This window comes from Spea bombifrons, chromosome 4 (assembly GCF_027358695.1).
Source record: "Spea bombifrons isolate aSpeBom1 chromosome 4, aSpeBom1.2.pri, whole genome shotgun sequence".
In the NCBI taxonomy this organism is placed as follows: domain Eukaryota; kingdom Metazoa; phylum Chordata; class Amphibia; order Anura; family Pelobatidae; genus Spea; species Spea bombifrons.
The window spans coordinates 39586294-39606985 of record NC_071090.1 but is presented as its reverse complement, the minus strand read 5'-3'; the positions used below and the strand labels follow the sequence as shown (position 1 = coordinate 39606985).

At 36.7% G+C, this 20692-nt stretch overlaps 1 protein-coding gene across 1 annotated transcript in view; it reads left to right on the top strand.

The window, feature by feature from the left end:
* Positions 1 to 19107, top strand: part of LOC128492675 (uncharacterized) — a 40439-nt gene extending 21332 nt beyond the window's left edge. The window contains exons 5-6 of the mRNA XM_053465314.1: positions 8297 to 8366; positions 18867 to 19107. Of these exons, the coding sequence (XP_053321289.1) occupies positions 8297 to 8366; positions 18867 to 19097 (301 nt within the window). The 3' untranslated portion in view covers positions 19098 to 19107. The remainder of the gene's footprint in view (positions 1 to 8296; positions 8367 to 18866) is intronic.
* The last annotated feature ends 1585 nt before the right edge of the window (positions 19108 to 20692 follow it).

Sequence of the window (20692 nt, the reverse complement as noted above, 5' to 3'; positions counted from 1 at the left end):
TCGCCCAGACACCTCGAGCAGTGCCCCGCGATCACCACGATTGTGGCGATGTACGGGCATTTTTTTGCATGATGTACCAGGTACGTCACAGAACAGATGAGCCCACTTGGGCATGATGTACCTAGTACGTCCCGGACTTGAAGGGGCTAAGGAGATTTGCACACAAGGAATCAGCGCACACCCAGAAAATACTATGTAAAAACCACCTATGCGAAGCATGGATATTGGGAATTCACACTATATGGCCATATGTTGCCTAACCCGACACTACATCAAAGCACCCAAATTTTGTCCTATCTAATCGTAACTTGGGTTTATTTCCTACCAATGAGCCCAATCAGTGAGACTGCACTGCATTTCAACCAACTGATATTCTCATGCAATTTAAAGCCATCTCTGGGCACCATTGGTGCGAGGTCTATGTGATAGGTGGGGTGCTTAACACTAAGGGCCAGTTAAAACCTCCAAATACAAATGGAAACAATTACATTTTCAATCAGTAGGAAAAGCGGTGATTCAAAGAAAAGTTCTGCGATATACGGCAGTAAAGATCTTCACCTTTGGTTTTAGGGTTGATAAAATACCACAAGCAGTGTGTGCCTGGCACGTGCTAGTGGCGTCAGTATAGTATGTAAGTGTGCTGCAAATAAACCCTAATAAAGATAAAAGCTTCCTGAACTTGAAATGCCACTGAAGTCTTCTAACAAAGACTGTCGTGATTTCTTCTGCATACAATGTAATAATCATTTTTCATACTTTACCAATTTATGCAAAGTTCCTTTCAACAGTCATTCCCAACATCTGCTATGTGCTTTGGCTTTCCAAGTAAAACATAGGTACAAACACTAATTGATCATAATTAACCCTGTGATTTTATGTATGGCTTGTTGCCGGTCTACCACTAAATGTTAATTATTACTAGATGCAGAATCAAGTAGTATGTCTATCTGGCAGGAATATGAAATATGTGAGCCAAGTATTGTTTGTCTTTTTAGAAAGATTAAAAGAGATTTCAACTCAGCATTACCTCTACTGTAATAATAGGGTGCAAAAACTGATCAGATGGTGGACAGAGAAACACACTTGAAAGAAACCGTAAAATATGATTAAGGGGTTGTAATCCTTACATGTCTTGTGTTGTACCGCTGGTATATGAGTGTCATAAAAGCTAATGATTGATATTCCCAATTACTTTAAGATAATTAAGGATTGATATTGCACTATAAGGCTTGCAAACGTACGTGCAGAGGTCTGCTTGGTTTATCTGTTTCTTGTCACAGATTTAGTAAGGATATAGGCACCAAACGCAAAGTAACAAAAGGAATATTCCATTGGCTTGCTATGGCGATAAAACTACTTTTTTTTTACACCTGAACTACACCAGTATTTGTACATAAGCCTCAACGTTCAAAGACCAGTAGTATATGTAAAGGTTATTTACACTTCACAAAGGGGCAATTCTCACAAAAGCTCAGATGGGGAAATAAATCATGATAACATTCGGTAAGTTTTTATTTTATCGTCCCATCCTGTTGCTCCACTTGAGTGAGCATGCTTTTTGGACATTGGATGCAGGACTGGTCCACAGGCCTGGACAGCGCCACACACTCACCCGATCTGCTGCTCCAACAGCAGATTGGGGGATGCAACATGAAAGTGGCTGTATACCCTTGGCCAGATGCTACGTTGTTGGGCAACTGCTGGCCTTTAAGTCATTGCCAGTCCGGTCTTGCTCAACTATGCAGTAGTCATTTTAAGCTGTTTTGTTTTGTTTTACAAAACTTATTTTATTTTACTTACTATTCTTATTTAACAGTTACTTTCATACTTTCTGTATTATGTAGATAGTTTCCTAAAATTACAGTGTGCTAAAGGTGCACTATTTATCTTATTACCATACAGTATATATAGTGTATTTAATGGTGGACATTAAATCGTGTCATTACATTTCTTATCGGCGTATCATTTGTTATTTTTGGATGTAGTTCCTTATAATGTCATTGGGTATTCTTTTTTAATTTTACATCATTTTATCAGGAATATATATACATTTTATATGGCTCGATCAGATGTGAACCTTTACTTATTGATTTAAGATTTTAAGATATTAAATAAAATCAGATTTAAAATAATGAATTTAAATATCATTTTCATCTGGTCAGCATCCAAGCAATAGGTGTTTTGTGGACCTTCAAATTTTGATTCCCAATTTATTTTGCCCTGTGTGTTGTTAGATAACACTCACCACTTATACTATCTATAAAACTATGTAGCTGTGCAATGAGTGGTGTATATGGTGTTTGTATTATTTTCTGTGCCGTGTACTAGCTATATTAAGAGCAAATGAATATCCATTAAAGGCAAAATGTGAAAATGAAGCCTTGTATATTACATCTAGCTACTTTAGGCAAAGTGCCAAAAAAACACTTTTGGAAGAAAAAACATGTAACAAGGAAAGGTTAGCAGAATCTGTTTGGTTTGTTACTGTTTATTCAATGCAAAGTTGTGTTTCCAAGTATACTTTTGGACTTTTCATTACACTTTGTATTTATTGCTTCTTTTAATGATCAATTTGGTAAATATTTGGAAGCAGGAAATCTGGATAAAGTAAGTGTTAAATAAACATCCTAAGTAAAATAAAATAAATGCAAATAGCAATATCCACAGACAAACCTAGACATATGGCCACCTTTACATTTGTCACCAAAAAGTGTATTACATGTTCTGCTCCAAATAAATAAGCTTTGTACCGATTAATAAAGGTTTAAGACATTTAAATGTATATTAACCCTTTAGCTTTTAGATTCATGGCTTGTAACTTTAAGAACATTCTGAACATGCCTGTAGTAAAATTTACAACACCGTAAAGAGAGATCTCAGTAGCTCAGAATAAAGTTAGAGTATCATTTGCAAAGCAACACGTCCCAAGTTGGCTTAAGTTGGATACTGGAGATAACACAAAAATATCCATCTCTTCCGAGAGGCTGTTTGTGTATTCAGTGCTTGGGGCCTCCCCGACACATTCATTTAAATATTGATGTATGTGAGTCATTTATACAATATAGTCATAATGAAACATCTGAGGGACAATTCAACAAAGCCTTAGGAGGCAGACTACAAATACATTCACAGGAATTGATTCTTGTTATCAATAATGGATTATGTCTTTGAAGATCAATGTGAAATATTGTTAGCTGCAATACAGAAAAGTACCAGCACTGATTTTGAGTAGGGTCATATCAGGTTAAAGACCCAGCTCCCTTCAGATGTTTTCCACACAACAGTTGAAGGATATCACTGTGTTTCCAGGGGGCACGGGGGCTGACCCCAGAGTGCATTCAAAATTCAGTGGAACCTCACTCAATTTTTCACAGAATACAACAAGTGGAGAACAGAGGCCATCACAACACTCAGTGACAGCCCCGAGAGAGGTCATCTGGCACCTTGTTCTGCTTATGAGAGGACCACTGCAAAAAAAAGAAAGCCTTACACACACCCCTTTGGCACTCCAATGGTTAATTAAGGATCGTTTAACTTGACTGTCAACCTTGCTTAAATCTGAGTGTTACCAGTTGCTTCATTCATTTGGCCATCCAATAGGAGCTGAGGAAGCTATTCAGGCATAGTATTGTCCTAGTGGCTCTGGTCCTATGGTGTCCCAGTTTAATAGGGCATTCAGAGCTCATTAACAAGGAAATACATCAGCGCTGACCGCTGCAGTGCCACACGTTACAGCTAATAGCCTCAGAGAACAGAATCGTTTCTGTTTCTGCTCATTTGTTGTGAAATCCTTTCAATGTCAACAAGTGGTCATGTCGGCAGGAGCCCGCCATTCGACCGAACAGTTTTATCCGTTGCAGTCTTGAGCCAAACTTGTGTCCTTGTTCTTTGTTTGACCAACAATGCAACCTGAACAATCACAAAGGCTTCACAGCGATTCATCATCAGCTCACAATTTTACTCAGCAACATTACCCGCCAAAAACTAGTCTGCATTTAGACACAGATTCTAAAAACGCCCTACCTACATTTATGTTACGCCATTGTCCTATGAAACAAACATCCATTGACCATTACAAAGTAGAGCAAGTGTATGACACAAGTGGCAAGATGTAAATGAGAGCAATTGAGTGTCATATGACCACTAAACCCTAAGGTGTTACATACGCTGTGCCTGACCTAGTAGGTCAGTTTAATTATAAAACAAAACGTACTTTTGTTTTATTATGTTTTCCTTTTATATTGTTATGTCTACTACTATGCGCGGGAAGTCCTGCATAATTATTTAAACTCCTGAAGCTGTCAGGGAATACCACAAATGCATTGGGTTGAATAATCATGCCAAGCGACTATAGACACCAGCAGCACAGTGAAGTCACAGGTCCACATTAAATTGAACCATTATTTTTATCAAATAGAAACATAGAATTTTAAGGCAGATAAGAGCCATTTGGCCAATCTAGTCAGGTCCTATAGCGAAGAAAGCTTTATGGCTATCCCTTGCCTGCTTAAATTCCCTTACTGTTTTATCCTTTACCACTTCTGCTCTACGACCCTCTGAGTAAAGCAGAACTTTACATCGAAACCTCTTACCTCTTTCAAATAAGCTTTTAAGTATTTAAATGTTTCTTTTGCATCCCTCTCTCTTCTTTCCTCCAAGTTGTACATATTAAGATGCTTTAACCTTTCCTGATAATTTCTGTCCTGCAAACCACTTACCATTTTTATAACTCTTCTCTGAACTCTCTCCAATGTGTTGATATCCTTCTGGAGATGGGGTCTCCGGAACTGTACACAATACTCTAGGTGAGGCCTGACCAAAGGGCTGTAAAGTCGTATAATCGCCTCCCTCATCCTGTTTTTCCTTCTTTCCCTATAATGGGAAATGTTTACAATAATATGCATCTTAAATATATTTCTTATGCTATAAGATTTATATTTTTTGTATTTTTGCGTGATGTTATTTTCAACCAAAACAGACATTTAGTTATTTCTTAAATTATGAAAATGCTACAGTGGAGACAGATCCACTGGTAGGAGAGGCGGTGGTGCCTTTTAGTCCCTGTCATGAAGAGTTTAGTGGTCTCACTCATAGCACTCTTGAGGTGCATTTGCGTCTTAAGGAAACACTTTTTGGTTGTCCTTCCCACTTCTTAACATGAATAAATAAGCGCTAGCACCTCAGGCTTCGATAGAAAACAAATGAGGTAAGAAGAACATTAGAATTACCTACATTGCAGACTATGTGTATTGTATTCTAATGTGTCTTGATGCAACAAGAAGTCTCTGCTGTGTTTTCAGTGTCTGATATTGTTAAACCTTGACCTGAGAGCACATTGCGGGAAATAGGTACATTATTGATGCTTGCACTTTAACTAACACCCATTAAGGTCAGTGCTTCATGCTCGCTTAGAGGATCACATTCTTTGATTTATTCAGTAGTGTGAATAACAACAACACAAATATATATATATATATATATATATATATATATATATATAATCTCTGAATTTCAGTAGTGGCCATTTGAGTGACATTATCTAGAATTGAAACAAATAAACTCACCTCTTCTGTATAAGGTGTAAAAAAAATTCTAATTAGTAATAGTAATATACTTTTTCCAAAACAAAGACATTAAATATCTATATCCTATATGCTGTCTCTTCTGTGGCAACCATAAAAAGCAGATGTACCCAATATGATAAATATTGTCAAATTATTTTAGGCTCCTAATAAAAAAACCCTGTTTTGTATGTTTGGAAAAAATACCCTTTCTATTGTACAGAGCAGACAGCAAAGAACATCCTTATCAAGGCTGCCATCAGCGCTAAATAGAAAATAAAGGAAGCAGTTAATCAGTAGGTTTCATTCTTGTCACAGACAGTGGTCTGTGTTTTTTACTTGTACTATTATGCATCTGGACTGATAAAGTAATCACAAGTAAACGGAGACTGCAATGAGTATTTTAAAACTAAGACTGTCCAAAAAATGAAATACTTCACTATGTGTAAATGTATGTACCGTTGTAGGTGTGTATAGCCCGTGTGTAACAGTAATTGTTATTATAGTCATAGGCAGCATACAGACATAAACAGAAAGTAATCTTGTATAGCTAGCATGATGTAAAAGTTACATTTGTTGATCTTAGAAGTATATTTACATCAAAGGCACATCCTATGAAAAAATTAACTGCATTAATTTAGCAAGGCTTGTCAAAAATGTGTGGCTGAAAATTAACAATAGTGGAGTGGGATCGTAGTGAGTTTTTGTATTGGAAAATTTGCCACATTCTACATTAACAAGGACTTTCTACCTTTGGTGGAAAAATCCCATGGACAAAATATGTGGTTATAAAACACAGTGCTGTGTTCAGTAATGCAGATTAGCATGTCACAAAACTTGGTTTCATCTCATTTTGTTCCAATTTGTTCCAATAAGCTTCCTTTATTTGCAGACCTGGAGGCTGCCATTGCTGTCAGTCGTATGTTATTTTGGGTGACTTTTCCTACTCAGACGCCACACTGAGCTGATACTTTATGACAATGCTAATGAAGTCTATTCCTCCATAGACTTTTATTAGTCAAAGTGTCCGGCTGGGTGATAAAGACTTATTGTATTATTTACCGCAAGCAATATGATAAGGAGTCAGGGTGTTTGCCTAGTAGATTGGGCTAAGATAACAGAGCTTCAATACATGTAAATGGCTAGTATGCAGCTGGCTGAAAACATTATATTATGCGGAAACTAGAACTGTTTTTAAAAAGTAAAAGTTACACTTTAAATTCGATAGCCGTATTGCTGACACAAATGCAAGCTCAGCATGATTATCTCAATCTTTACCCTCGATGATTTCCGTAAGAAAGAAGACTATTTAGAGAAAGCAAATTGGTACTAAAATCTTACACGTTTTAAAAAAGTATTCAGACAGCAAAAGGCACCATGATTTTAAAGTTCAGTTAGACATCTTGGGGTTTTTACACTAAAGGTAATACAATCTGTCAGTCAAGACGAGTTGTCACGCCACTGGCACGATAACTGCAGGCAGGCTGCTGCTAGCCGGAGCAAGGTCCCTATGCAGCATGCACTTATCCAAAAACAACCTGCTACGCAGTCCAGTCGAGTAGTTTCTTGGGTTTTGCTAATTATTATAGAAAATTCATAAAGAACCTCTCCAGATCTGTAGCCCCACTGCCATGACTGTAAGCATTAGTCTGAAGAAGCAGTCCAAGCCTCTATTACGCTCAAGAGGTCTTTTGCCTCCCACCTGTCTTAATGTATCCCAACATCTCCAAGCCCTTCATGGTCAAGGTCGATGTTCAATTTATGTTTTTAATATTGCTAACTGTACACGTGACGTAAGTATGTATATACTTGGTGAAGGTGTCAATATTTGTGTTCTGTGCTGCATTCTACCTTTCCGTGTATATGAAATCTACTTTCAGTGTCTGAATAAACTCAAGTGAGCCAATGATTAAGTTGATCAAACTTAAGTGTCCATCTCCTACCCCACCTCAATTTCCATACCCATCTGCCTTCGTCCCCACCTCAGTGTCCATACTACCCTCTAACTGTTGACCTTCTTGGGCCAAATATATCATGTTCATCTCCCTGTCCTCATCACCCCTTTGTGCCTACCTTTCTTTCTTGTCATAGGCCTGGTGTGTAGAGCAGGGCCCAACAGTAGAAAGTGTGAGGTAATGCATGTGAAATCAGCACAGGGTAAAATTATTATTGCTGCACACAAGATTCCTTTTAGTAGAACTCTGACAGAGTATGTCCTGTAAGTCCCCCTGAGGTGGAATGATACCTCTGAGAAGCTAGCAAGAAGCTGGCAAATGATTGCATCCCTCTACTGATATTTGCATTAGGTATTGTGGGCAAAGTGATTTTTGGTGGGACAGTCCTCACATCAGATTGTTATTAAGTGTTTAATGTCCTATCAGATTTGTTTAAATGGACTCTAAATGGTCTTAAGTAAGGTGAAAAATATTTAAAATCTGGCGGCATTGGAGACATTGCCACAAAATTTGGATGCAAAAGGCACCCATATATCCCCTGATTCTTTAAGAGAGAATGGGGCCAACTTATTATTTTGGTTATATCCATGTTACATTATTCTTTCTGTTGATGCATGTTTATAATCATACAATATGTTTAAAAAAGTCATACTGATAATATACCAACATAATTTAACAGTCTGCATATTATGGAACAACTTCTGTCAACGTGTATTTACTTTTCTTCAGCACATTGGAAAAAAATATATGGTTAAAAAAAAGACACCATTTTTTTTCCAGCTCCTTCATGAGATCATTAATTGACCATATGGACTTTAAGGCCTTGGAACTGAAAATGTACAAAGCTAAGGTAGGAATTTTCTTCAACTTTTTTGTACTGTAGCTAAACATATATATATATACATACATAAGCAGATGTGTATTTGATTTCGGGGCTGCCCTTGTCGACTGCCCCTAACGACTTACGTCGCTGCTGGTAAATGATAAATAGTATGGTTAATGCTATAAAAGTTGTATTAGCTAGGCACAGACCTATATAGCTTAACTGGTCAGCTACAAGGGAGATATAGTGATCTTCCAAATCGGAGCAACCATGCACCAGGCAAACAGACACATATATATACAGGTGCACTTCACTGGTTGATAGCAGAGGAAGCCCCTGCTGGCGACCAATAGAGTTGCTCGTACGGACCTTTAAACTCCTGGCGCCAAACCTGGTGCGTAGTGTGTACTGCGTTAACCCCATATTAACCCCTTAAAAAAACGAAGAAAAAAAAGGAACACTAAGAATGTACAGGAATATTCGCCCAAACCGAACACAGCAACGGGTGAATATTTGTGGAATACGAAGATTTTTTTCCACACGAAGAAGCTGGAACTCTTTCTACCAGTAGCGAACCTAGGGGGCGGTATGCCCCTGGTGCCACTCATGACGGGGCGTGCTGCCAGGCCAGCATCGGTTATGCACGTCTTCGGAGACAGACTATAATGTCCGCCTCTAGAGGAGCAGTCGTGGCTGGGGAGGTTAAAGATCTCCCTTTAACAGCCTTAAAATCAGTCAAGGGAGCGGGAGGTCTGTTACTACAGACCTCCGATCCCGCTCCTTTACGATGCGTGAGACAACTGATGTTGTGCGTCGGGATTTGATGTCAGATCCCGGCACACAACACTGAAGCTGCGCCCACCGCACTGGAATGACACCAAATAAGAAGAGCCAAGAGGAAGAACGAAGAGGTGGAGAAGTGACAGTGACAGAGGAAAGGTATGAAGAAATTCAGAGAGAGAGTGAGAGAGAAAAGGAGGGAGAAAGGGAGGAAGAGTGAGAAAGCATTAGTGTGTGAGAGTAATGGGAGTTATACTGTACTATTGTCAATGTCTTGTTCAGTGTATAGTGATGGGAGATATGCTGTACTACCATCAGTGTCTGACTCAGTATGAAGTCAGTACCATCACTTTATACTTAGCCAGACATTACATTATATGAATGTTTATAGTGCCAGCAGATTCCATAGCTGTTAAATTCAGTCGGTCAAATAAAAAATCAAAAACAAACCAACACAATTGGAGAAGAGGGCCCTGCACTTGCAAGCTTACAATTTACAGCAGTTGACAGTTGTACAGCTTAACGCCTATCACTATATACCATATCACGATGTATGGCAGTATATAATAATTATATGCTGTACCACCATCAATGTCTGCACCAGTATATAATGATAGAAATTATGCTACTTTAAAATGTACGTGTGGGGGTGCCACATACAGGATTCGCCCCAGGTGCCTAATACTCTAGGTACTCCCCTGTCCACTTCACAATAGTAGCACTTACAGTGGACACGGGCAGATCTGTGTGTAGGTGTCAAGTTTTTACATGTACCTAGTTCTTAATATTTCCCCATATTCAGTAGACTTGGGTGCTGGCGCAGGCTTTGTTGTTCGTCTTCAGAAAAAAAAATCTTCAGATTCTATGAATATTCGCCTGTTCATGTGAATATTCGTACGCGTTCTTCGTATTCGTCTTTCTCTTTGTTTTCTGCTGTCTTTCTAGCCTAAGTTTTCCTTAGTATAGCAAGGGTTAATGAACTTAATATGGGAATCGGTAGTATCGCTCCAAGATTTAAAGGTCTGTAAGAGCAAATCTATTGGTCGACAGCAGGGGGCTCGTCTGGCATCAAGCCAATGAAGGGCAGCCGCTCTTCACTACTTCTAAGTAGGTAGGTTACATACATCAACAGTGTCCAAACCCTCAACCACTACTGCCCATAGATAGAAACCCAACTTCTCCTGAAGCATTCCATCCCATGAAGTCATTGAACTTAATGTTGGTTGGGGGTCCTGAACCTGTGGCTGATGGCATGCTCCACCATCATGTTCTTCTCTACTCTATATCGCTCTGCCCACCTCTTGTTAATAATTTTTTAACATTTTCAACTGCAAACTTTACAAGCTGTAATGCAGGCTGTTGCACTTTAAACTTTTTCTACCCTGAAGAGGACACGTTTACAGTTGAGTATGTGTTCAGTGATGGTGAGCCTTTTAGCCTGTCCTTAGCTGAATCTTGCTCCTGCTCCCCAATGTGCTGTAATGACACAGGTTGAGACTGTGGGGATGCCACATGCCAAAGAGTCTTACCTGCTTTAACTGGGACTGTGTGGGAGCTCCCTCGGTCCCACTGGAATTTCTACTGTTTGCCTCTTGTGTGCTTGGTATAGCTAGAGTCCTTGACTCCTTTCCCCAGGGCCTCCCTGGCTACCCCTCTCCTTTGTCTTCCATGACCTAAACTCATGGCTAACACATTCCGAAAATCCCTCCACTGTCAGTCAGACTCTTACTCAATCAATCTCAGTCCCAAAAGTCTACCCTCACAATCTGTCAGTCACAATGTAAGAAATGAAAGTGTTGTGTAAAAGTAATCAATGTTAGATTTGGTGTAAGTGATGTGTGTAAAACGTTTGTTAAATCAGAGCACACACACAAGTCTCCTTCCATAATCTCACTACCTTCAGAGTCGTCTTCTGTCTCTCTTGCTAGCTTCTCCTTCTAAATCATATTATGAGCCTTGTGGAAGGTTCAAACACAGACATATTGTCCCAGTTGTGCAGCTTTGTATATGTTTTCAGTGATACATTTAATAACATGAGTTTTGAATTACTTGAATAAGCATGTGAGCAGCTGCACAGCTGATTTTAAACTGATAGATGAAACTAGCAGCCATTTTTCTCCAAACCCAGTGTTTTCAACACCACATCAGTTAATCAGACCCAGCTGTTCTTTACTATTTTTGGGCTAAGATGGTTTTTACTATGATCTCTTAATTGTAAATGCAATTGTTAAGCACTTTTTTTTAGTGATTTCATACTAGGCACTGAATTCACTGCACCTTGATATGAGCAAACAAATCAGATCTCCTTTATAGGCAATGGACTATACTAAGCCTGCAAAAGTAAAACCACAAGTCTCTTTTATTGGATTTTTTGTGATTCTGTCTCTGGTCTCAATATATATGTCATTTTAAGCGATTCATGGTTACCAAAGGATACAAACTCTCAAATTTTAAATTTCACAACACATGATGTATACAACATGTAACAATATAGATGAAAGCTATTTTTGTTCATTCAGGTCAAGTGGTAAAGAAAAGTACAGTACTACTTGCTGTGACAAACCCATGCCATGAAGTTGAGTGAACAGCCAGCATTCCTGCCTCATACAATGCATGTTGTTTACCGGGGTATGGTTTTTGTCTAGGATTCATGCTGCATGTCATCCAGAGGAATATGCTTGGCCATCCTCAAAAGCTTTTTGTGTGTGTGTGTGCCTGTGTACTTTGTAGGGGGAAGGGAGTGGGGATGACAAGAGGAGACAAAGCCGGCATTTAAACTGATTTCCTTGGGGAGTTTTGGAAAGGCAAATTTAATTGTTCAAATTAAATTTGAGGCCCTGTCTCAAAATCTTTACTTTCCTATATCTGTTAACTTTTTACGTTACTGCAACACATCTTAACTAGAATTACTGTATTTCCTGGATGATTAAAAAAAAGCCTCATTTTTTGACAGAAAACAAATTCTTAAATTTATCTGCACCTTATATTCCTAACACTGCAACTACTCGGAGTTAGACCCCCCCCATCACACACACACTTTTGTGTTCAAAAGTTTTTATTGTAATCAGGTGTATGTTATACTTTAATCAAATATTGATTTTATATTGATATATATATATATATATATATATATATATATATTTATATATATATTATATATATATATATATATATATATATATATAAATAACTTCAATGTTCATGAAAAAGCTCAATTATAGTTTTTAAAAGGTTATACCTTTTTTTCTCAAATCAAATAAAAAAAAGAAATGCAGAACCACAAATCAGAGTTGTAAAACTACAAAAGCACACTATCACTAATGCACTTTGTACAATTTTTATCAAGGCAGTTATGGGACAAAGTTACTGCTCTGTATTTTATGAAAGAAAGAAAACACCTAGAGCTCCCCACATTTTTTCATTAACTATGGAAGGGGAAATAATTTTGTAGAAGCAGATAACTATATTGTGAGTATATACGCTTGTGTTTAGCACAATTCATTAAGTAACAAATTCATCAGGCTGACAGCTTATATAAAAGCTTTGTACTGAGCTAAGGGTAGCAGCTATGCCATGGGACAGGAAATTCTAGATCAATGATTTACAAGTTGAATAGTGTTGGGGGCTACATAGGGAGTTAATTATAATGGTGGAGGTGGGAATAAGGGGGGATAGGGATAGTGATTAAATATAGGGTTGAAGGACGTGGGGATAAATTACCTAAAGAAGTATGGGACAATGAATAATTGGGAATGTTGGAAACTTGAATGGAAAACATGGAACAAAGCATGACAAAGATGGGATATTGGGGGAATGATGAGGTGTGGGAATGCAGAGAGAGGGGGCTTATTTAATATGAGTGGTGATAAATATTTGCATTTGGGGCTCATCTGCCTAAAGCCCACTGACACTAGAAATATTTTTATGAATACATTAATTATCTGCACATAATACATACTTCCCTTTCAGTCTTTTGACTATTGAGCAGTAAGAACACCATTCTCCAAATGACTCATGCGAATTTGTCTTTTACCATCATAAGTAAAGAATACTTTTCAGTAATAGGATGTCTTTGCAGTAACTAAGCCTGGTATCTTTTTTCAATTGTTTAATTGAATTTGTAGCCAAATCCAAATAATTAAATTTGATATCTAATTGGCATATAGATAAAACAATGGCTTAATTATATAGCATTCATTTAATGGAGCTGCTTCTGGCTTATTTAATGGAATCAGAGAAAGATTCCCTGGTTCCATGTCTCTACAGCCCTTAATAATTCCATTACCCAAGTTTCAGTGATGCTCTTTTGTGCTAATATACATACAGAAAGTAATGCTCCATAGAATATCAAGTCTTCCTTAAACATAATTCAATCTCAGTTTTCTCCTCTGATATACGTCATAGATGTTCCCGACCAGTCATCAAGGCACACTAACAGTGTAATAATCCAGTAGTTATCACATTATACTCCACGTTTAAAAACCTAAACCGTTGGGTTGGTAAAGGGGGCAGGTGACTGCTCCTATGTAAACATTTCAGACCACTGTCTATTACTAAATTTTACTAGCAGTTCCACATATAGCCATCATGAAATCTACAGTGCCTAAGGTTTTAGGGAGATTCTACCCATTAACTAAATCCTTTCCGTGTCCCCTCCATGTGTTTTTATTTCCTTTCTGTTTACGTGTATTAGATGAGCCAGGATAGCACATATTGGGCATGTTGTCTTACAAATATGCTTTGAGCTGCTTTATGACGGGGGCATGTTGCTGGAATAATCCCTTGGTCTTAATGCATCTATATAGCTATAGATGGATATATATAGATAGTTTGACAAATGAAGGTCACTATCATCAAGTGAACAAAATCTGCCGTCTCTCCAAAAGCATCTCACTGACCATTATATCACAGAATGATCTCTTCAAATAATCATGGAAGCTGTTTAGCTAACAATTATACTATTATCATCCATCATTACCATTTATCTAGCTGTGACACGTGCACACCTGTGCCACAGCTTCCACTCCCTCTCCTCCATTCCTTGTGTTTTCTCTCTACTATATTCTCTCTCTCTCTAGATTGTAAGCTTATGAGCAAGCCTCTAGTATTTACCATATTTGTCTAGATTTGACTTTGTAAAGTCCCTTTATCCAAGGTGCTATAAAAGAAATAGATAAAAGTGTCAGTAAACAGCACTGTGTGTTTTGCTGCTCTATAAATAAATGTGAATTTCCTCTTCTTTTCAGTCTTGCTTTTCCAGATTATACATTTTTGATGGATCAGCTAAACAGGGGTCTTCTTATCCATTTCTGCTACAATATGTCGGCATGGTTCCTTATCTGTAAAAGATCTTAGAAATGCTGACAGGTGTGTCTTATTGTCAAGGATTTGATCATTACCATTTAAGAAGGTGGAATGATAACTCAATGGAAAGAAATGTAGTTTGCAGAATGAACTGAATGTGCTATAATTTTCAGCTATAATTTTCTTTTTTTATGTTACTGAATGCTGATATTTACTGTTGATTGATTCAATATCCTGGAACCAGTGGATTATGAACATTTCATGGACAATTTTACAGATAATAATTTAATATTCATAATATTTATTTCACCAATATTTTACTTTAGTTATCATAACTCCTGACATTTTGAATTTATTCATACACTATTCAAAGTGTAGTAAGAATTTTAGAGCTAGAAAAATCAAATTATAATAATTACTTTTCCCTTAAATTTCTTTTAAAGTATTTAACAATTTGTATTGGAACCATATTAGCATGCAGTCATGCAAATATATTAAAAATATTTATAATTTTTTACTAAATGTGTTCTATACTCCAACAGCATACATGAAAACATTTTTTCCTGCAATTTTATTACATTTGAAACAATTTTGTGGGTATTTTGACTCTTTGGGGCTTTAAAACTAATGCAAGTGAAGATTTGTTTTGACATTTAACAGTACTAGATATATATATATATATTGTTGTGTTGAGCTTCAGATGTTCACTCACCAGAATATGTGGTGCACCTTTAAGATAGACGCACATTCGATATAATGCATTAATCTGAATCTATATTTACTGGCAGAGAAAAGAATTGCAGGGAGGTTTTTCATTAATCAATACCACAGACATCAAGTATAGATGTATTTTTTTGTAAACTAATTTTTTAAGTAACCGTATTTCATGATTTTCATCACACAATCCTAAATAATGCAGCCACTATTTAATACTTATTGCCCCATATTAAAGATGATGGTAAGGAATAGAGAAGTGTAGTGGGAAAAGAGGCTTTGATTTTTAGATTGCCTGTGTTTGCTTTTGATTCCATACTAATTAAGTAACCAACTGTGGATGCTGCCCTATGGGTCGTTTCTAAGTGTAGGAGACAGGGTGGACAAAAAAAGACAGTTTAGCTACCGAATTCTGAATCCTGTATTATTGATCTGAAAGAGATTTCAAGCGCTGCATTCAGGCATGATTGCTTTTAACATCTGGTTACCAAAAAGGAGGACACTCTGTATATACATATGTAAAATTTAGTACTGCATATGCTCCAGAATTATTTTTTATTATATTTATTTTATTATTATAATTTGTGAATCAGGACAAATTATCACTTTTTCTTAGAATGTACAGATTTAACATTTTGTGTGTTTTTTTTTTTGTTTTTTTTTTATAATTTTATGTAATATTTCCTTTTTTATAATGTTCAATCTCACGTAACAAACTTTTCACCAGGAAATATTATGATTGTTATGACTACCTAAGATTATACGATCTGGGGAAAAAAAAAGACCTGAGCAACAAATGTCTAAAAATACAAAGAAATGTCTTGTAAGTTCTTTCTTTAGGCTGAACAATGTGAGACTTGAGCATTAAGCAGAATGAGAATGTTCAGCTCTCAGTTGATCTGATCATAGTCTCTTGGTAATTATTCTTCACACCAACCGGCATATTATCACACACCAAGGTTAATGCCAGAAGATTACCCGTCATTTTTAGCTTGTGTATGAAAGTGCCCCAAACAGGTGCAAACACAAAAAAAGAAAATGAGGGGGGAAAAGTAGAAGAATGGAAGCTGAACGGCTATTAGTTTTAACCACACAGCCAAATGAAAGGCCTCTTTAAATGAGTAGTATTCTTATATTACCAACTGAACGCACACAATTAGGCCCAAGCTTTATTAGAATAGACACGGGTATTAGGATATAAATGCATACACATCAAATCAGCTCTCTTTATAAAGGATTATACTTTCCAGGATTGATTCTTTAATGTGCTTTTGTTAAACAAATTCTCACTGAGCATACTAAAAAGACAAAGATGGATTCTGATATTTAATTTAGGTTATCTTAAAAAATGTAAATGATGTACCAAAATGATTGTTATAAAACACACATTTATATATAGCATATGCACCCATTATTAAACTAATTTGGACTTTTTTCTATTTTTCTTGTCTCTCCCTCCATCTTTAATTTCTCACCACGCTTGTTCTTCCCACTCTTTCCAGCTTTTCACTCTCTCTATTCTCTGCCCCTCTTGTTCCTTTCTATGTATGTAAATGATAAGGTATGTAGATATGTATGTATATAATTTTTTGCATATCCTCTCTTCTGATGTCTCCTGATGTTATCATTTGTAACTTCAACACCCCTATGGACTACGGTTCCTGTCTCCCATCTTAAACAGCTCATCCCTGAATAAAGATATCTCTGACTACAACTCCACCCTTCCATCAGCTCCCAAAACACTAGCCACAACCTACTGTTCCTGACATTCGCATTTCCAATCCTAGTACAAAACACTAACTCTTCAGTGTTACTCCCAAACTGCTGAACGCAACTGGAGGAAGCCTTGATTGGTGTTGTACTTCATGCTATGCTCTTACTATTCAGACTTATTATTTGCCACCCAAACCTACTTCTCCTCTATTATCTCCTTATTGTCTTAGCATCCAAAATACCTCTTTGCTACCTTCAGTTCGCTAGTATTTTTTTTTGCTATTCTTCTTTCTTAATTCCTAGCCATTTGCCCCTTGATCTGGTACTGTTTACTCATTCTCTTTGCTTCGTTTTTACAGTTGGTATACCCCAAATCTCAGTTCTAGCATGCCTTCCAATCTTTCACCCTTTGGCTTATTATTACCACCAAAATGCTCAAGACTCTCAGATATACCATTTTTCGTGAATCTCCCTTCCTACCATTAATTGTCTCACCTCTGTTTCACAATGGATGAACTTTTTATCACAGTCAATCTCATATATCGATACATATATCATCCAAACGCACTCATATCTCAATGTCACAATTAACTCTGACCTAACATTCACCCCTCACATTGATTCTGTTTCCAAAAACTTACCTACATCTTCAAAATATTGCTTGTATCTAACCTTTGCTAACAAAAGAAGCAACCGAAGCTTTTGTACTCATCTCCAGTCTATACTATTGCAACATAGTCTTAGCTGGTCTCCCTAATACCCATCTTCACCCCTTACAATCTATTCAAGACTTGTCCAGGGCTGCCCTAATCAGTTGGAATGCCCAACTCCGGCTGATTAGAATCCTATTGTTTCCAGTCATTCAACAAATTCCTTAAGACCTTTGATGGGTTAAATCCCTTCCTTCCCCTTACCACTTCCTCACATTTTCTATCACTTTTATTTTTGGGTATCTTACATCGGGCCATCTACTCTTCTGTCAGTCTGTACATATGCCAAGTAATATTATTTATTTAAACAATAATTACACTATGATACCGTTGTGTGGCTGGTCCAACCCAAACATTTGCCTTTTCTCTTCTTGTGTAATAGACCCCAAGTAGTAAGCTGTCCAAACTACAAATTGCTATATGATGTACTGATCGCTATGTTTTGTTTACCCATTGCACAGCGCTGCAGAATATGATGGTGCTATGTAAATCAATTACTGCTACCAATAATATATGAATAGATCAAATATTGTATATTGTAAAGAATGAAAGTAGATGTGTTTCCAAGTGCCTTGTGTCCTTAAATCTATCACAAAATATTTAACTAAAAAACACAAAAAAACTTTCTAAGGTAAAAAGTTTCAGCTACAACTGCTAAGATGTTTTCATAATTCATTATCAGACCCTTTATATAGTGTATGGCAAAGGGGATTTTTTAAATTACTCCTCTCCATGAGTAACTAAAGGTTGTGTTTTTATTGCAGAGGCGAGCTTTGCTTGTGATAGGCTTCAGTTTAGTAGACAAAGCAGTACAAGTACTAAGTAGATATCCCAGTGCTTACTACTTACCAGCTTTGTTAGTGCTGTTTCCATGCATCAAGAAAAAAAGGTTGAAAAGATAATTAAGATGCACTGTAGTAAGTAGAGTGCAATGCAAGCTCTTCCAAGATGGAAGAATAAGGCGATAGACTATGGACAATAATTAACAAGACAGGTAGAGTGAGGAAAATATTTTTTGAATGCGTGAATGGATTTGGGAACACGCTAGCAGAAAAAGGATTATTTAGACAACAAAAGAGGAAGTAGATGGGTGGTAATGAGGTCAAGAGGGCAAGTGGTAAATTCCAATGAGGGGATGCTCAGTGGTATGGGAGGAGTATCGTTTGGAGGTACCATATGTATCTTTATGTATTGGAATAAAGAAATGAGAGCCTTTGGATACAGAAAACATTTTATCTATGCTTGTGGCAGTTAAACAGTTGATTTTTTTTAAAAACTAAAAATATTGTTGTCTTATATTTTTTAGCAACTCTTTCTTTGCAATATTGATGAGGAAAGCAAAATTATCAATGTGGGTCAGCTGCTGGTTGAGTTGAAGGCTGGTGGAATTAGCCAAGAACACGAAGAAGCTGCTCAGTTGCAACTAAGACACATCAAGAAACTTGACATTCTGGATTTCCTTACATATTTACCACTATTTGTCCTTATACATAACTCTGTAATATCCAACCCCTTGGATGACTCCAGAACAATCTGAAATATTTGATATATTTAAAAATACTTTACTGTTGCTACTGTCTTACATTTAATTTTTTATTACTTTTACCAAGTGTGAAAAATTAATGATATATTTTAAAAAAAAATGGAATGTTAAGGGAATGAATAATTAACATCTCTATCAAATCACATGGAAATAAAACGTATCTTCTGCTTTTGTAAACAACGTTTAGTGCTAAAATATATGGCTTACTTTCTATTTTGAAATTGATGAGACAGCAGTCTCTGAAAAATAAATCTGTGAAACATTGTATTTGGTTATTTGGTTACTGGCAATAGTGCGGCTATTAAATGAAGCTGAGATCATAAATAAAGGTGCAGTTCCACTCAGGAAAATGTTAATTGCGCACACCAGCATGTTAAAATTTAAACCTTAGTAGCTATGTCATTTTTTTTCTTTCTTCTAAAACACATAGTTTTAAGACACGTGTACAGTTTCTACAATAATCTATCAGTGCCTGCTTTTGTATCACAGATGGACAGTTTAGTGCCCTATGCAGCATTGCCAACAAGTAATGCTATTACAGAAAGTACTTATGTATTCTTTAACCTATAAAAAATATACTTTAAGGAGAAGCTGCAGCTCTAGAGCTACAGCACAAACCCTCCTCAGTTGTCTCATTTAAAGACGCTAATCATTAGCAGGGAAAGGGTCTAATTGAAATAAGTGGAAATGCTAGACTTGACTGGTGGGGGGTATTCCACATGGGTGCAGGCAGCACGAGATGTGTTCAGCCTTACACATTTCCAGCAGGTCTAGGTGTTGGGAGGGGGCATATGAGGGGATCCTGCAGAATGCATTTGTAAAAATTAGCACGAAAAATATTTAAGGGAGGACTCTTCTATAATACACAATACATTAAAGGGCCTGAATTGAAGAAGAAAACATTCATAGCACAGATATTGCATTATTTGATTTTCTGTCTTTTTTTTATTAACTTGTGCTCAAAATTGTACTGTGTGTGGTCCATTTAAACGTATGGGTCACTTACCAGTTTTCATGGAAAACAAGGACATTTCTAACTATGTGACATAACTGCAAAATTATTTTATAATCATTTTTTTTAAAAAAAACGTAAACTGGATTAGCAAACACAACGTGCCATTCTAACACAGTGAACGGTAGTGTATATAGAGGCAATATTATGTTTTCATACACTTATCGATATCGAACTTTATAGATTACAAACCAAGCTAAATAAACCCTGCACCATGAATAGTGAATTAACAGGTCTACCCCTGCCATGCTTGTCTTTTACTAATGCTTATTTCTAGGCTAGATCTAGCAGACAAGCCCATATCTTACATTCTTGCTTACATGGACCATTGTACAGCAGCAAATACCATTTACATATAAAACAGATCCCACTCATTACATATTTAAATTATTTACAAAATATTCATAAAGACATACGTTTAACGTGTCTCTATAACCTTATAGTGGTTACTCATGCTAGAAAAATTACTAGATGAGACCAGAGTTAAAAAAGAAATAACTGTCAAATTCATAAAAAAGTTGCAATATGGCAATGATTATTGTAGCCATTTAAAAGAATGCCAAGTAATTAAAACAAG